Source organism: Oncorhynchus mykiss, chromosome 10, assembly GCF_057628025.1.
Source record: "Oncorhynchus mykiss isolate SJ-2025 chromosome 10, ASM5762802v1, whole genome shotgun sequence".
Lineage (NCBI taxonomy): Eukaryota > Metazoa > Chordata > Actinopteri > Salmoniformes > Salmonidae > Oncorhynchus > Oncorhynchus mykiss.
The window spans coordinates 77,481,636-77,499,155 of NC_143031.1; the positions used below are offsets into that span (position 1 = coordinate 77,481,636).

Consider the following 17,520-nt stretch of genomic DNA (forward strand, 5'->3'; position numbering starts at 1 on the left):
AAGAGTTCTACTGTATGTTATCTGGCTATGTGCCATGCCATAGACTGTAGGCTTGCTCATTTAGCAGACAATATATGAAGAGTTCTACTGTATATTATCTGGCAATGTGCCATGCCATAGACTGTAGGCTTACTCATTTAGCAGACAAGATATGCTTAAGTCCTGTGCGATTATTTTATATTATATACATTTATAGTAAGAAGAATATAATTGAACTTAGCTGATTAAAATAGAGAGGATATTTTTCCCAATCCAGAGCTGGTGCGCATACGAAGTGTCTGAGCTGGTGCGCATACGAAGTGTCTATGTTGAGTGTAAAAGTGATCATTTGAAACAGGTCCTATATGCAAGATTCAAAGTTATTTGGTAACTTTAGTTTTGAATTATAGAAACCCTTATAATGTCTTAGAAATCAAAACATATATGGGCTGCATTATAGGACTATAGGGACCGAGTGCAAGCAAAAAAGCTTCAGGCTGCACACACTGTTCTCTCATCAAGTGATCATATTTTCACCCATCAGACTATTCTCAATTTAATCTTGCCTTTACACTACTGAACAAAATTATAAAAGCAACATGTAAAGGGTTGGTCCCATGTTTCATTCGTTGGAATAAAATATCCTAGAAATGTTCCATTTGCACAAAAAGCTAATTTCTCTCAAATTTGTTTACATCCCTGTCAGTGAGTGTTTCTCCTTTGCCAAGATAATCCCTCCACCTGACAGGCATGGCATTAAACAGCATGATCATTACACAGGTGCTGGGGGAAATATTGGGCCACTATAAAATGTGCAGTTTTGTCACAACACAATGCCACAGATGACTTTTGAGGGATTGTGCAATTAGCATACTGACTGCAGGAATGTCTACCAGAGATGTTGACAAATAATTGAATGTTCATATTTCATATTTCTGCGGGATTGTTTGAGACCAGCCACCAGGAGAGCTGATGAAACTGAGGAGTATTTCTGTCTGTAATAAAGCCCTTTTGTGGGAGAAAACTCATTCTGATTGGCTGGGCCTGGCTCCCATTGTGAAATGCATAGATGAGGGCCTAATTAATTTATTTCAATTGACAGATTTCCTTATATGAACTTTAACTCAGTAAAATTATATAAAATGTTGCGTTTATATTTTGTTCAGTATAATACGTCAAATCTGTTTTCAATTTCAGTAGCTGTGTGTGGGTAAAATCACAGGGGAAGCCCCCCCCCCCCCCCACTAAACAACTATTGATCAAAGTTGTAATTCTGCTAGGGACCTGTTTTCATCGCATTATGTCTCCAGTCAATAACCTGTACAGTGGTTGTATTTTCACCTGTGTTCCCATTTAATTAGCATCTAAATAAATAATTAAACCAATTTCCGTAGTTCTGAAACATAAGTAAGGCTCAGGTTTTTGCAGATGCAACGAGTTTACGAATGGTGATATGATACGAGGTCATGGTTCATAAGTTGACTGTTTATAGATGTGATAGGTAAAGACCTTGAAGAGTTTAATTCGGGAGATGGTAACTCTTTAAACAAACGCTCTCGTGGTGCCCCAAATCCAAATAAAGTTAAGTGTTACATGATTCATTTTAGTACATAGTTCATTGATTAGTTTAACATTAATCTGAGGATTTAAAGTCACTACACTGTCCATGGTTCTGATTTGATGATGTTGAAAGGTCATGTAACTGTCTGTTACTGTTACATGCAATATGCCGCAACAGCCCTATTTCTACCTTAACATTTTAGTTCACCTCATTTTCAAAAATATTTATCACTTAAACATTTAATCAAATGTTTATAGCCTTAAGGGTGGAACAGTAGAATAAAGCCAGGGCTTTAGATATGGGAGAAAAAACACACACACACACAAAAAACAGATCACTAACAACAAAACAAAAATGTTATTTGTAAAGTAACAAAATCTCTGTAGTTACTGGTAAAGAGATACCTCTCTAGTTACTGGTAAAGAGATACCTCTCTAGTTACTGGTAAAGATATATCACTATAGTTACTGGTAAATATATATCTCTCTAGTTACTGGTAAAGATATATCACTATAGTTACTGGTAAAGATATATCACTATAGTTACTGGTAAAGATATATCTCTCTAGTTACTGGTAAAGAGATACCTCTCTAGTTACTGGTAAAGATATATCACTATAGTTACTGGTAAAGAGATACCTCTATAGTTACTGGTAAAGATATATCACTATAGTTACTGGTAAAGATATATCTCTCTAGTTACTGGTAAAGATATGTCTCTCTAGTTACTGGTAAAGATATATCACTATAGTTACTGGTAAAGATATATCACTATAGTTACTGGTAAAGATATATCACTATAGTTACTGGTAAAGATATATCTCTCTAGTTACTGGTAAAGATATATCACTATAGTTACTGGTAAAGATATATCTCTCTAGTTACTGGTAAAGATATATCTCTCTAGTTACTGGTAAAGATATATCACTATAGTTACTGGTAAAGATATATCTCTATAGTTACTGGTAAAGATATATCACTATAGTTACTGGTAAAGAGATATCTCTCTAGTTACTGGTAAAGATATATCACTATAGTTACTGGTAAAGATATATCTCTCTAGTTACTGGTAAATATATATCTCTATAGTTACTGGTAAAGAGATATCTCTCTAGTTACTGGTAAAGATATATCACTAGTTACTGGTAAAGATATATCTCTCTAGTTACTGGTAAAGAGATACCTCTCTAGTTACTGGTAAAGATATATCTCTATAGTTACTGGTAAATATATATCTCTCTAGTTACTGGTAAAGAGATACCTCTCTAGTTACTGGTAAAGATATATCTCTCTAGTTACTGGTAAAGATATATCTCTATAGTTACTGGTAAAGATATATCACTATAGTTACTGGTAAAGATATATCACTATAGTTACTGGTAAAGATATATCTCTCTAGTTACTGGTAAAGATATATCACTATAGTTACTGGTAAAGATATATCACTATAGTTACTGGTAAAGAGATATCTCTCTAGTTACTGGTAAAGAGATACCTCTCTAGTTACTGGTAAAGATATATCACTATAGTTACTGGTAAATATATATCTCTCTAGTTACTGGTAAAGAGATATCTCTCTAGTTACTGGTAAAGATATACCTCTCTAGTTACTGGTAAAGAGATACCTCTCTAGTTACTGGTAAAGATATATCACTAGTTACTGGTAAATATATATCTCTATAGTTACTGGTAAATATATATCTCTCTAGTTACTGGTAAAGAGATATCTCTCTAGTTACTGGTAAAGATATATCACTATAGTTACTGGTAAAGATATACCTCTCTAGTTACTGGTAAAGAGATATCTCTCTAGTTACTGGTAAAGATATATCACTATAGTTACTGGTAAAGATATATCACTATAGTTACTGGTAAAGATATATCACTAGTTACTGGTAAAGATATATCTCTCTAGTTACTGGTAAAGAGATACCTCTCTAGTTACTGGTAAAGATATATCTCTATAGTTACTGGTAAATATATATCTCTCTAGTTACTGGTAAAGAGATACCTCTCTAGTTACTGGTAAAGATATATCTCTCTAGTTACTGGTAAAGATATATCTCTATAGTTACTGGTAAAGAGATATCTCTCTAGTTACTGGTAAAGATATACCTCTCTAGTTACTGGTAAAGAGATACCTCTCTAGTTACTGGTAAAGATATATCACTAGTTACTGGTAAATATATATCTCTATAGTTACTGGTAAAGATATATCTCTCTAGTTACTGGTAAAGATATATCTCTCTAGTTACTGGTAAAGAGATATCTCTCTAGTTACTGGTAAATATATATCTCTATAGTTACTGGTAAAGAGATATCTCTCTAGTTACTGGTAAAGAGATATCTCTCTAGTTACTGGTAAAGAGATATCTCTCTAGTTACTGGTAAAGATATATCACTATAGTTACTGGTAAAGAGATATCACTATAGTTACTGGTAAAGAGATATCTCTATAGTTACTGGTAAAGATATATCTCTATAGTTACTGGTAAATATATATCTCTATAGTTACTGGTAAAGATATATCTCTATAGTTACTGGTAAAGATATATTTCTATAGTTACTGGTAAAGATATATCTCTATAGTTACTGGTAAAGATATATCTCTATAGTTACTGGTAAAGATATATCTCTATAGTTACTGGTAAAGATATATCTCTATAGTTACTGGTAAAGATATACCTCTCTAGTTACTGGTAAAGAGATATCTCTCTAGTTACTGGTAAAGATATATCTCTCTAGTTACTGGTAAAGAGATATCTCTATAGTTACTGGTAAAGATATATCTCTATAGTTACTGGTAAAGAGATACCTCTCTAGTTACTGGTAAAGATATATCTCTCTAGTTACTGGTAAAGAGATATCTCTATAGTTACTGGTAAAGAGATACCTCTCTAGTTACTGGTAAAGAGATACCTCTCTAGTTACTGGTAAAGAGATATCTCTATAGTTACTGGTAAAGATATATCTCTATAGTTACTGGTAAAGAGATATCTCTATAGTTACTGGTAAAGAGATATCACTATAGTTACTGGTAAAGATATATCTCTATAGTTACTGGTAAAGAGATATCTCTATAGTTACTGGTAAAGAGATACCTCTCTAGTTACTGGTAAAGAGATATCTCTGTAGTTACTGGTAAAGAGATACCTCTCTAGTTACTGGTAAAGAGATATCTCTATAGTTACTGGTAAAGAGATATCTCTCTAGTTACTGGTAAAGAGATACCTCTCTAGTTACTGGTAAATATATATCTCTATAGTTACTGGTAAAGAGACAATGAGCTGTAATTAGGGGAAGATCTCTTACTAGTGCAGACTGTTGTAGAGACAGGTTCACTTTGTTCCCCATTGCTCAGCACAGTTGCAACACTAACAGTGTACTCGGTGCCAGGCTGCAGGTTTGAGAAGGTTTTGTGGCAGTCGTCAGTAACGGCTGCTAGAGGGTCTGTTCCTGGGATGCAGTTGGATATGAAGAAGCACTGTGGGACTTTCTCCATCCCTTCAGCCTTGGACCAGTGGAGAGTGAAGGAGGTCTCTTCCAAATGGTCTACCTTTAAATCTCTGGGTGTGACCACTGGAACAAAAACCAAGATTAGTTTAGAATAGAGGATGTGCTGTTTTTGACAGAGAGTCCAAAAATGTCTCTAGTAATGAATGACTGATGTAGTCTGGATAAAAACACAAGTTAGCCTACTGTACCTGTTGATAGGGATGCTGAGACCTACTGTACCTGTGGATAGGGATGCTGAGACCTACTGTACCTGTGGATAGGGATGCTGAGACCTACTGTACCTGTGGATAGGGATGCTGAGATCTACTGTACCTGCGGATAGGGATGCTGAGACCTACTGTACCTGTGAATAGGGATGCTGAGACCTACTGTACCTGTGGATAGGGATGTTGAGACCTACTGTACCTGTGGATAGGGATGCTGAGATCTACTGTACCTGTGGATAGGGATGCTGAGACCTACTGTACCTGTGGATAGGGATGCTGAGACCTACTGTACCTGTGGATAGGGATGCTGAGACCTACTGTACCTGTGGATAGGGATGCTGAGACCTACTGTACTTGTAGATAGGGATGCTGAGACCTACTGTATCTGTAGATAGGGATGCTGAGACCTACTGTACCTGTAGATAGGGATGCTGAGGCCTACTGTACCTGTAGATAGGGATGCTGAGGCCTACTGTACCTGTAGATAGGGATGCTGAGGCCTACTGTACCTGTTGATAGGGATGCTGAGACCTACTGTACCTGTGGATAGGGATGCTGAGACCTACTGTACCTGTGGATAGGGATGCTGAGACCTACTGTATCTGTAGATAGGGATGCTGAGACCTACTGTACCTGTAGATAGGGATGCTGAGACCTACTGTACCTGTGGATAGGGATGCTGAGACCTACTGTACCTGTAGATAGGGATGCTGAGGCCTACTGTACCTGTAGATAGGGATGCTGAGACCTACTGTACCTGTTGATAGGGATGCTGAGGCCTACTGTACCTGTGGATAGGGATGCTGACACCCATCTGCTTTGTCTTCCATCTTCTCCCTCTGTAGCCATGTTGAACTGGTACTTTTCACCAGGTTTGAGACTGCTTATTTCAAGATGATGCACATCTTTCACTCTTGTTGAGCTTGTTTCACCGTCACACCCCCAGGTCACTCTGAATGTCTGTGGTCCTGTCAGCCCTTGAGGAGAACTCCAGCTCAGAGACACAGAATCTAATGTCAGCAACAGGACCTGGATGTCACCAGGAGGGGGCAGCACTGGTGAAGGAATAATGAGAGAGATAAACAGACTTTATTGAAAATAAAATTACTAAACCAAATGTGTATTATTCATCCCAGCAGTAAAGGGACAACAATTGATATCTTAGTAAATGTATCCTCTTAAATGTAGATTTAAATTAAATAATATAGTTTGAGTCAGTTTATTCTGTGTTTCCATACCTACCATCATCTGAGGACTGCATTGTGTGCTGGTCGCCGTAACAACTCTTAAAATATGAGAACAAAATAAGAATGAGTCATTTCTATAACAACATAGAAATAGTTATTTTGCTAAATGTACAACAGATATTTTAAAGTCAAGATACATCAACTGCTTTTGACCTACTGGTAACCTACAAAACAATGGAAACACTGGAGTAAATGAGGGATACAAAGTATATACACACAGGTTTGGTTCCTGAGTTAATTAAGCCATTAAATCATCCCATCATGCATTGGGTCATGTATAACTACTTCCAGTTGCCCATTATTTTGGCTAACAGGGCTAGAAGAGATCTCAGTGACTCTGAAAGAGGGCTCTCAAAAGGAGCGTAAGGGCTTTAAAGGGTGTGTCTGTCTCCAGATCTCAAACCAATGAAACACTTATAGGAGACTCTGGAGCCGAGCCTGAGGCAGCGTTTTACACCACAATCAACAAAACACCAAATGATGGAATTTCTCTTGGAAGAAAAGTGTTGCATCCCTCCAATAGAGTTCCAGACACTTGTAGAATGTATTACAAGGTGTATTGAAGCTGTTCTGGCTCATGGTGGCTCCCTGTTAAGATACTTTATTTGGTTAGATACCTGTATATTATTTCACAGCATTCCCACTTATACGGGCACTGAAGTTCTCATGAATGTTTTGCAACGGTGAAGGAGAGTGTGCCAGGAAACAAGCACAATTGCAGGTTTCATTGTATTCTAAAAAACATAATGTTAGGATAAAACACTGACGGTGTGGTCACACATTGCAACAATAGTTCTGTTGATACGGTACCTGACCTAACTTTTCAGCACCTCAGAACTGTACTGTACAACCCTGAGTAATGAAACAAGATAAAACAGTAGCTACCTGTCTTGTAATGGTAACCTAGGCTATCTTGTAATGGTAGCCAAAGATTATATAAATCAATTATAGTCGTTATGTAATTAGGTTATTTCGTTGTCTTTTTCATGTCGTCATCTTTTAGGAAATGTTGTAGTATTCTATCAGAAAAAGGACATGTATGACTGAGCTAGTTTGAGCTAGTACAATGGTGGACACTTGAACAGGATTTGAACTTCTCTATCAAACATTTTTTAACATTTAGAAATGTTGTGATTTTTCTCTATTTAACCTAACAGGGTAGACATGTATGAGTGAGACATACAGATATGAGTGGGACATACAGTGGGACATACAGATATGAGTGGGACATACAGATATGAGTGGGACATACAGATATGAGTGGGACATACAGTGGGACATACAGATATGAGTGGGACATACAGTGGGACATACAGATATGAGTGGGACATACAGATATGAGTGGGACATACAGATATGAGTGGGACATACAGTGGGACATACAGATATGAGTGGGACATACAGATATGAGTGGTACATACAGTGGGACATACAGATATGAGTGGGACATACAGTGGGACATACAGATATGAGTGGGACATACAGTGGGACATACAGATATGAGTGGGACATACAGATATGAGTGGGACGTACAGTGGGATATACAGATATGAGTGGGACATACATTGGGACATACAGATATGAGTGGGACATACAGTGGGACATACAGATATGAGTGGGACATACAGATATGAGTGGGACATACAGATATGAGTGGGACGTACAGTGGGATATACAGATATGAGTGGGACATACAGTGGGACATACAGATATGAGTGGGACATACAGTGGGACATACAGATATGAGTGGGATATACAGATATGAGTGGGACATACAGTGGGACATACAGATATGAGTGGGACATACAGTGGTACATACAGATGTGAGTGGGACATACAGATATGAGTGGGACATACAGTGGGACATACAGATATGAGTGGGACATACAGATATGAGTGGGACATACAGTGGGACATACAGATATGAGTGGGACATACAGTGGGGCATACAGATATGAGTGGGACATACAGATATGAGTGGGACGTACAGTGGGATATACAGATATGAGTGGGACATACAGTGGGACATACAGATATGAGTGGGACATACAGTGGGACATACAGATATGAGTGGGACATACAGTGGGACATACAGATATGAGTGAGACGTACAGTGGGATATACAGATATGAGTGGGACATACAGATATGAGTGGGACATACAGTGGGACATACAGATATGAGTGGGACATACAGATATGAGTGGGACGTACAATGGGACATACAGATATGAGTGGGACGTACAGTGGGACATACAGATATGAGTGGGACGTACAGTGGGACATACAGATATGAGTGGGACGTACAGTGGGACATACAGATATGAGTGGGACGTACAGTGGAACATACAGATATGAGTGGGACATACAGTGGGACATACAGATATGAGTGGGACGTACAGTGGGACATACAGTGGGACATACAGTGGGACATACAGATATGAGTGGGACATACAGTGGGACATACAGATATGAGTGGGACGTACAGTGGGACATACAGATATGAGTGGGACATACAGTGGGACATACAGATATGAGTGGGACATACAGATATGAGTGGGACATACAGTGGGACATACAGATATGAGTGGGACGTACAGTGGGACATACAGATATGAGTGGGACATACAGTGGGACATACAGATATGAGTGGGACATACAGTGGGACATACAGTGGGACATACAGTGGGACATACAGTGGGACATACAGATATGAGTGGGACGTACAGTGGGACATACAGATATGAGTGGGACATACAGTGGGACATACAGATATGAGTGGGACATACAGTGGGACATACAGTGGGACATACAGTGGGACATACAGTGGGACATACAGATATGAGTGGGACGTACAGTGGGACATACAGATATGAGTGGGACATACAGTGGGACATACAGATATGAGTGGGACATACAGTGGGACATACAGTGGGACATACAGTGGGACATACAGTGGGACATACAGATATGAGTGGGACATACAGTGGGACATACAGATATGAGTGGGACATACAGTGGGACATACAGATATGAGTGGGACATACAGATATGAGTGGTACATACAGTGGGACATACAGATATGAGTGGGACATACAGTGGGACATACAGTGGGACGTACAGTGGGACATACAGTGGGACATACAGTGGGACATACAGTGGGACATACAGATATGAGTGGGACATACAGTGGGACGTACAGTGGGACGTACAGTGGGACATACAGTGGGACATACAGTGGGACATACAGTGGGACATACAGTGGGACATAGTGTACAGACTAACATCATGAAACATGAAAAATAGATACAACTGAGTGTTTATATTTATGTAGCTTAAAACCATCGTTTTCCCACCAAAGAAATTATGACACTTCCTGAATGTGGTGTCATTTTAGGAAATGGTTGTTTTCTTAAATGGAGATTTACAACACACTAGCAGGGTGGAAAGTGATATCAGGGACACACAGAACATCTTAAACACAATAATAATAATGCAATAATACAAATAATTTAAAAAACATTATTGATGAGAGAATTTAACTAGGAACTATAAAATAATGAAGAAAGATACAATAATGTATTGCTTATGTTTCCTGCGGAAGTTGATGAATAATGTTATGGGTGTAAAATGGCACAGTGATGCCATCTGTTGGTAAATGTTCATTACTGCAACTCTTGTGTTTTACCGGGGTGCTTGAGATACCCGGATGTGTTGTGATGTTCTGAACAAGACTGGTTACTCGCATCAATGCCTCTGTCTCGTCATTAACATTCAAACAAATAACACCCAGGGACATGGCAAAAACACTTTCATCCACTGAAGAATAGTGTTCAAAATACATCCTTTCAGGATGAATATTTTAGTTTTTAAGGACCTTATATTTAAAGAATTTTGGAATCCACATTTGAAACTAAATAAAAAGTGATATTTCCTGGAGACAGAAAACGCACTGCGTTGTAGAAATGACCCAGGCCTAGGCTGGACACCTATCCGCCCGAACCTGGTCATGGCTAGATGGGATACAGTTTATGTATAATTGACGTCAAAGTTGTACCTTACTAGCCCAAATGTTCCAACCTGCCCCAACCATAGAGAATAATAGAGGCCTCTAGTGGCCAAAGAACTATTTTATAAATGAGCAGCGCCATTGAGGGATTTCATCGTATTAATGTAGTCAACTGGGTGGGATTTCCAACTTCACTGGCTGAAGAAGAAAATGTACTACTTTAAAATGGAGATACACTCATGGCGCTGCCCATGATTTCAGATGTTAAATGGCATAGATACAAAGTTGAGTCATCTATCTATCTCCATGGTCCCACCTTCAACCCCAAAATTGTCTGCATTTTTACCGTTTTTACGCATCCGTTTTGTATGGGTCGACTGGGAGCAGCTGCTACCGGAAGTCATAGGCCATGTCTGAAATCTACATACTATATAGAACGTACTGTTTAGTAAAAATGAATGCAGTAAGTAAATACCTGAGTGTGTAAAGAAGATTCTCTTGGTCGAAATCTACCACGGCAGAAATTAGTTTAATATCCTGGCATTTAAAGTACTCACTTTTTGAAATTGTACATTATTTTCCAAATTTCACATAATATAAAAGTCCCTATTTTCGCCCATCCTAAAATGCCTACTAATTAAAAGCAAGTATGGGTATACACCGAACAAATGTAACGAAACTCAATTTTGCTTATAGCGCAATCAATGACATGACCTCCTTTCAAAGTGTGGAAGAAATACACTGAATACACTCGATCGCTGTGTAAAAGAGAACACGTTTCGTAGACTTCTTTGTGCGCCCCTCGCCATACTGGGCCTAGAGTTTGGTATTCTATATTTTGACCTGCCATTTATTAGCAAGACGTTGAACATCGGCCGTATTATCTTCACGTTTCTTTTGGATAAATAAGAAGTGACGCCAAAAGATCTGACACCTGACTTATATGATACAAATATTAACCTACCATTTCTCCTGCTGTTGAGCTGTCTCGTGTGAAGCTACATAAAATAGTTGTCGAATTTACTTTCAGTTTCACTACTACTTTCACTTACTATTTCAGTTAAACACTATTTAAAATATTTATTATACATGAAAACATTTGATCAAGTTGAAATGTCTTCAGCTCTTGGTTAAATGCTGTTAACATACAAACAAACAAACAGACCAGAAAACATACAGTATTCTTCCTTGTTTTTTTGTCATTCCTGTGACAGTTGTAATCACTCCTTTGTTCCTCCAGGTGGAAGCAGAGGTCTTTGTGGAGCTGATGGTCCTAAAACGTTGTCAGAAAGCAGACATGATAAGAGTGAAGCTCAGGGATGATTTCAATGCGGTACGGAGACCCAATAAAATATTCATTATATTCAATGCTTTTATGAAATAAAGAGTGTGGTCACAGAGATTAAGTGACAGAACTTATTTTCTCTCAACCTGCTCTTTCAACACCTTTCTCCCTCTCTCTTTCATCTCTCTTTCTACACCTTTCTCCCTCTCTCTTTCATCTCTCTCTCTACACCTCTCTTTCTATACCTTTCTCCCTCTCTCTTTCATCTCTCTTTCTACACCTTTCTCCCTCTCTCTTTCATCTCTCTTTCTACACCTTTCTCCCTCTCTCTTTCATCTCTCTCTCTACACCTCTCTTTCTATACCTTTCTCCCTCTCTCTTTCATCTCTCTTTCTACACCTTTCTCCCTCTCTCTTTCATCTCTCTTTCTACACCTTTCTCCCTCTCTCTTTCATCTCTCTCTCTACACCTCTCTTTCTATACCTTTCTCTCCCTCTCTCTTTCATCTCTGTTTCTACACCTTTCTCCCTCTCTCTTTCATCTCTCTTTCTACACCTTTCTCCCTCTCTCTTTCATCTCTCTCTCTACACCTCTCTTTCTATACCTTTCTCCCTCTCTCTTTCATCTCTCTTTCTACACCTTTCTCCCTCTCTCTTTCATCTCTCTCTCTACACCTCTCTTTCTATACCTTTCTCCCTCTCTCTTTCTACACCTCTCTCTCTACACCTCTCTCTCTACACCTCTCTCTCTACACCTCTCTTTCAACACCTTTCTCCCTCTCTCTTTCTACACCTCTCTCTCTACACCTCTCTCTCTACACCTCTCTTTCAACACCTTTCTCCCTCTCTCTCTCTACACCTCTCTCTCTACACCTCTCTCTCTACACCTCTCTTTCAACACCTTTCTCCCTCTCTCTTTCTACACCTCTCTTTCTACACCTCTCTCTACACCTCTCTTTCAACACCTTTCTCCCTCTCTCTTTCATCTCTCTTTCTACACCTCTCTCTCTACACCTCTCTTTCTACACCTCTCTTTCTACACCTTTCTCCATCTCTTTCATCTCTCTTTCTACACCTCTCTCTCTACACCTCTCTTTCTATACCTTTCTCTCTACACCTCTCTTTCTACACCTTTCTCCCTCTCTCTTTCATCTCTCTTTCTACACCTTTCTCCCTCTCTCTTTCAGCTCTCTCTCTACACCTCTCTTTCTATACCTTTCTCCCTCTCTCTTTCATCTCTCTTTCTACACCTTTCTCCCTCTCTCTTTCATCTCTCTTTCTACACCTTTCTCCCTCTCTCTTTCATCTCTCTCTCTACACCTCTCTTTCTATACCTTTCTCTCCCTCTCTCTTTCATCTCTCTTTCTACACCTTTCTCACCTCTCTCTTTCATCTCTCTTTCTACACCTTTCTCCCTCTCTCTTTCATCTCTCTCTCTACACCTCTCTTTCTATACCTTTCTCCCTCTCTCTTTCATCTCTCTTTCTACACCTTTCTCCCTCTCTCTTTCATCTCTCTCTCTACACCTCTCTTTCTATACCTTTCTCCCTCTCTCTTTCTACACCTCTCTCTCTACACCTCTCTCTCTACACCTCTCTCTCTACACCTCTCTTTCAACACCTTTCTCCCTTTCTCTTTCTACACCTCTCTCTCTACACCTCTCTCTCTACACCTCTCTTTCAACACCTTTCTCCCTCTCTCTCTCTACACCTCTCTCTCTACACCTCTCTCTCTACACCTCTCTTTCAACACCTTTCTCCCTCTCTCTTTCATCTCTCTTTCTACACCTCTCTCTCTACACCTCTCTTTCTACACCTCTCTTTCTACACCTTTCTCCCTCTCTCTTTCATCTCTCTTTCTACACCTCTCTCTCTACACCTCTCTTTCTATACCTTTCTCTCTACACCTCTCTTTCTACACCTTTCTCCCTCTCTCTTTCATCTCTCTTTCTACACCTCTCTCTCTACACCTCTCTTTCAACACCTTTCTCCCTCTCTCTTTCATCTCTCTTTCTACACCTCTCTCTCTACACCTCTCTTTCTACACCTCTCTCTCTACACCTCTCTTTCTACACCTTTCTCCCTCTCTCTTTCATCTCTCTTTCTACACCTCTCTCTCTACACCTCTCTTTCAACACCTTTCTCCCTCTCTCTTTCATCTCTCTTTCTACACCTCTCTCTCTACACCTCTCTTTCTATACCTTTCTCCCTCTCTCTTTCATCTCTCTTTCTACACCTCTCTTTCTACACCTTTCTCCCTCTCTCTTTCATCTCTCTTTCTACACCTCTCTCTCTACACCTCTCTTTCTACACCTTTCTCCCTCTCTCTTTCATCTCTCTTTCTACACCTCTCTTTCTACACCTCTCTTTCTACACCTTTCTCCCTCTCTCTTTCATCTCTCTTTCTACACCTCTCTCTCTACACCTCTCTTTCTACACCTTTCTCCCTCTCTCTTTCATCTCTCTTTCTACACCTCTCTTTCTACACCTCTCTTTCATCACCTTTCTCCCTCTCTCTTTCATCTCTCTTTCTACACCTCTCTCTCTACACGTCTCTTTCTACACCTTTCTCCCTCTCTCTTTCATCTCTCTTTCTACACCTCTCTCTCTACACCTCTCTTTCTACACCTTTCTCCCTCTCTCTTTCATCTCTCTTTCTACACCTCTCTTTCTACACCTCTCTTTCTACACCTTTCTCCCTCTCTCTTTCATCTCTCTTTCTACACCTCTCTCTCTACATCTCTCTTTCTACACCTTTCTCCCTCTCTCTTTCATCTCTCTTTCTACACCTCTCTCTCTACACCTCTCTTTCTATACATTTCTCGCTCTCTCTTTCATCTCTCTTTCTACACCTCTCTCTCTACTCTCTACACCTCTCTTTCTATACCTTTCTCCCTCTCTCTTTCATCTCTCTTTCTACACCTCTCTCTCTACACCTCTCTTTCTATACCTTTCTCCCTCTCTCTTTCATCTCTCTTTCTACACCTCTCTCTCTACACCTTTCTTTCAACACCTTTCTCCCTCTCTCTTTCATCTCTCTTTCTACACCTCTCTCTCTACACCTCTCTTTCTATACCTTTCTCCCTCTCTCTTTCATCTCTCTTTCTACACCTCTCTCTCTACACCTCTCTTTCAACACCTTTCTCCCTCTCTCTTTCATCTCTCTTTCTACACCTCTCTCTCTACACCTCTCTTTCAACACCTTTCTCCCTCTCTCTTTCATCTCTCTTTCTACACCTCTCTCTCTACACCTCTCTTTCTACACCTTTCTCCCTCTCTCTTTCATCTCTCTTTCTACACCTCTCTCTCTACAGCTCTCTCTCTACACCTCTCTTTCAACACCTTTCTCCCTCTCTCTTTCTTCCTCCATCCCCTTCTTTCCATTTCCTCTCTATTTATTCAGATTTATTGTAGTTTATTTGGGATCATTCACCACAATTAGAAATAATGTTCAAGAGTTGTACTTAATTTTTATGTGTTCATTTATTTTCCTTTAAACAATTGTTATTTTAAAAAGTATTCAATTATAAATCGTGTACATCTTTGTTTGTTTAATGTTTAACAGATTCATTGAAATAGGTTGCATGCACTTTTCTACGATAAAAGAATGCTGAGATTTTGAACAAAGAATCAATCCACTTTTCTCTCCCATACTGTATCGTTGTGTCATTATGCTTATATGAATCAGTTCTTGCAGCAATAATCTGTATATTCAAACAACTCAGTGATTGCAGTGCTATAATACCAAACACAGTTGAATGTACAGTGCCTTCAGATAGGATTCATAGCCCTTATTCCACATTGTGTTGAATTACAACCTGAATTCAAAATTCATTTAAAAATGATCTCACTAAACTACACACAATACACCATAATGACAAAGTGAAAATATGTTTTTAGAAATGTTTACAAATGTATTGAATGTACAGAACTATCAAGTTGACATACGTATTTACACCCCTGACTCATTACAAGTTAGAAACACCTTTGGCAGGGATTACAGCTGTGAGCATTTCTGGGTAAACTGCCAAGAGCTTTGTACACCTGCATTGTACAATATTTGCACATTATTCTTTTAACAATTGTTGACCATTGCTGGAGAGCCATTTTCAAGTATTGCCATAGATTTTCAAGCCCATTTAAATCAAAACTGTAACTAGGCCATTCGGGAACATTCATTGTCGTCTTGGTAAACAATTACAATTATCTCCTTTGTTTTGTTGACGCTGAGTGTGAGGTTATGTTCCTGACACCACACCCAGAGGGCCCTCACCTCCTCCCTGTAGGCTGTCTCGTCGTTGTTGGTAATCAAGCCTACCACTAGTGTTGTCTACAAACTTGATGATTGAGTTGGAGGTGTGCATGGCCACGCAGTCTTGGGTGAACAGGGAGTACAGGAGAGGGCTGAGAATGCACCCTTGTGGGTCCCCAATGTTGAGGATCAGCGGGGTGGAGATGTTGTTTCCTACCCTCACCACCTGGGTCGGCCCGACAGGAAGTCCAGGACCCAGTTGCACAGGGTGGGATCGAGACCCAGGGTCTCGAGCTTAATGACGAGTTTGGAGGGTGCTATGGTGTTAAATGCTGAGCTGTAGTTGATGAACAGCATTCTTACATAGGTATTCCTATTGGGACGGTAAGTAAATTGGAGTGGGTCTAGGGTGTCAGGTAGGGTGGAGATGATATGATCCTTGACTAGTCTCTCAAAGCACTTCATGATGACGGAAGTGAGTGCTACGGGGCGGTAGTCGTTTAGCTCAGTTACCTTAGCTTTCTTGAGAACAGGAACAATGGTGGCCCTCTTGAAGCATTTGGGAACAGCAAACTGGGATAAGGATTGAATGAATATGTCCGTAAACACACCAGCCAGCTGGTCTGCGAATGCTCTGAGGACGTGGCTGGGGATGCCGTCTGGTCCTGGCAGTGTACCATATCTGATCTCATAAATTGCCATATCATATCTGATCTCAAAAATTATAATATTGGAGTAAAGTGTCCTTGTGGGTCAGTAGCCTACACTGGGTGTAATATTGGAGTAAAGTGTCCTTGTGGGTCAGTAGACTACACTGGGTGTAATATTGGAGTAAAGTGTCCGTGTGGGTCAGTAGCCTACGCAGGATGTAATATCTCATTTAGACAAACAATTATTAACTAATATACCATTGGACAATAGGTTCAGCTATACGGTAAGGTGGTTAACGTGGGCTTATTCAAAAAATGTGTGGGTGGTTGGAAACAGACACTATGTGTAACTAAAGTTCACAGTCAACTGAAAGTTCATGTCCCAGAATACTGCACAGATGTTCTAAATGTGAATATTTTATCCAAAAGGAGTGTTGTGTCGCTAGTTGGGTAGAGTTTGCACTTTTGGGACAATCCCATTGGTTCCATTGTACTGGGTAAGCTAAGTAAAAATAATAATAATAATAAAAGAACATTACCAGAGAGAAGTCAAAGACAAAACTGATCCTAGATCAGCACTCTTATTACTCTGGGACTCTCTGTGAATACAGGCTCTGGTCACATGTCCATGGATGACACAACCCATCTAGTGTCCACTCTGGTATTGCTAGAACTTTTATGATAAGGAATATTTTCTATTAACTAAAGTATTTTTACTGCACTATGTCAGTTATATTTAGAAGGAAAACACGAGTTACTATTTGTATATTATAACACTTAAGTAATACAGTATACTTGACAAGCAGATGACATACCTGGA

At 39.5% G+C, this 17,520-nt stretch overlaps 1 protein-coding gene across 1 annotated transcript in view; it reads right to left on the reverse strand.

Annotated features, from left to right (window-relative positions):
* Window positions 1-11,747, reverse strand: part of LOC110534593 (receptor-type tyrosine-protein phosphatase H) — a 32,022-nt gene extending 20,275 nt beyond the window's left edge. The window contains exons 1-4 of the mRNA XM_090188000.1: window positions 11,480-11,747; window positions 6,504-6,546; window positions 6,050-6,316; window positions 4,852-5,118 (exon numbers count right to left, since the gene is read on the reverse strand). Of these exons, the coding sequence (XP_090044126.1) occupies window positions 4,852-5,118; window positions 6,050-6,316; window positions 6,504-6,546; window positions 11,480-11,482 (580 nt within the window). The 5' untranslated portion in view covers window positions 11,483-11,747. The remainder of the gene's footprint in view (window positions 1-4,851; window positions 5,119-6,049; window positions 6,317-6,503; window positions 6,547-11,479) is intronic.
* Window positions 11,748-17,520: the final 5,773 nt, after the last annotated feature.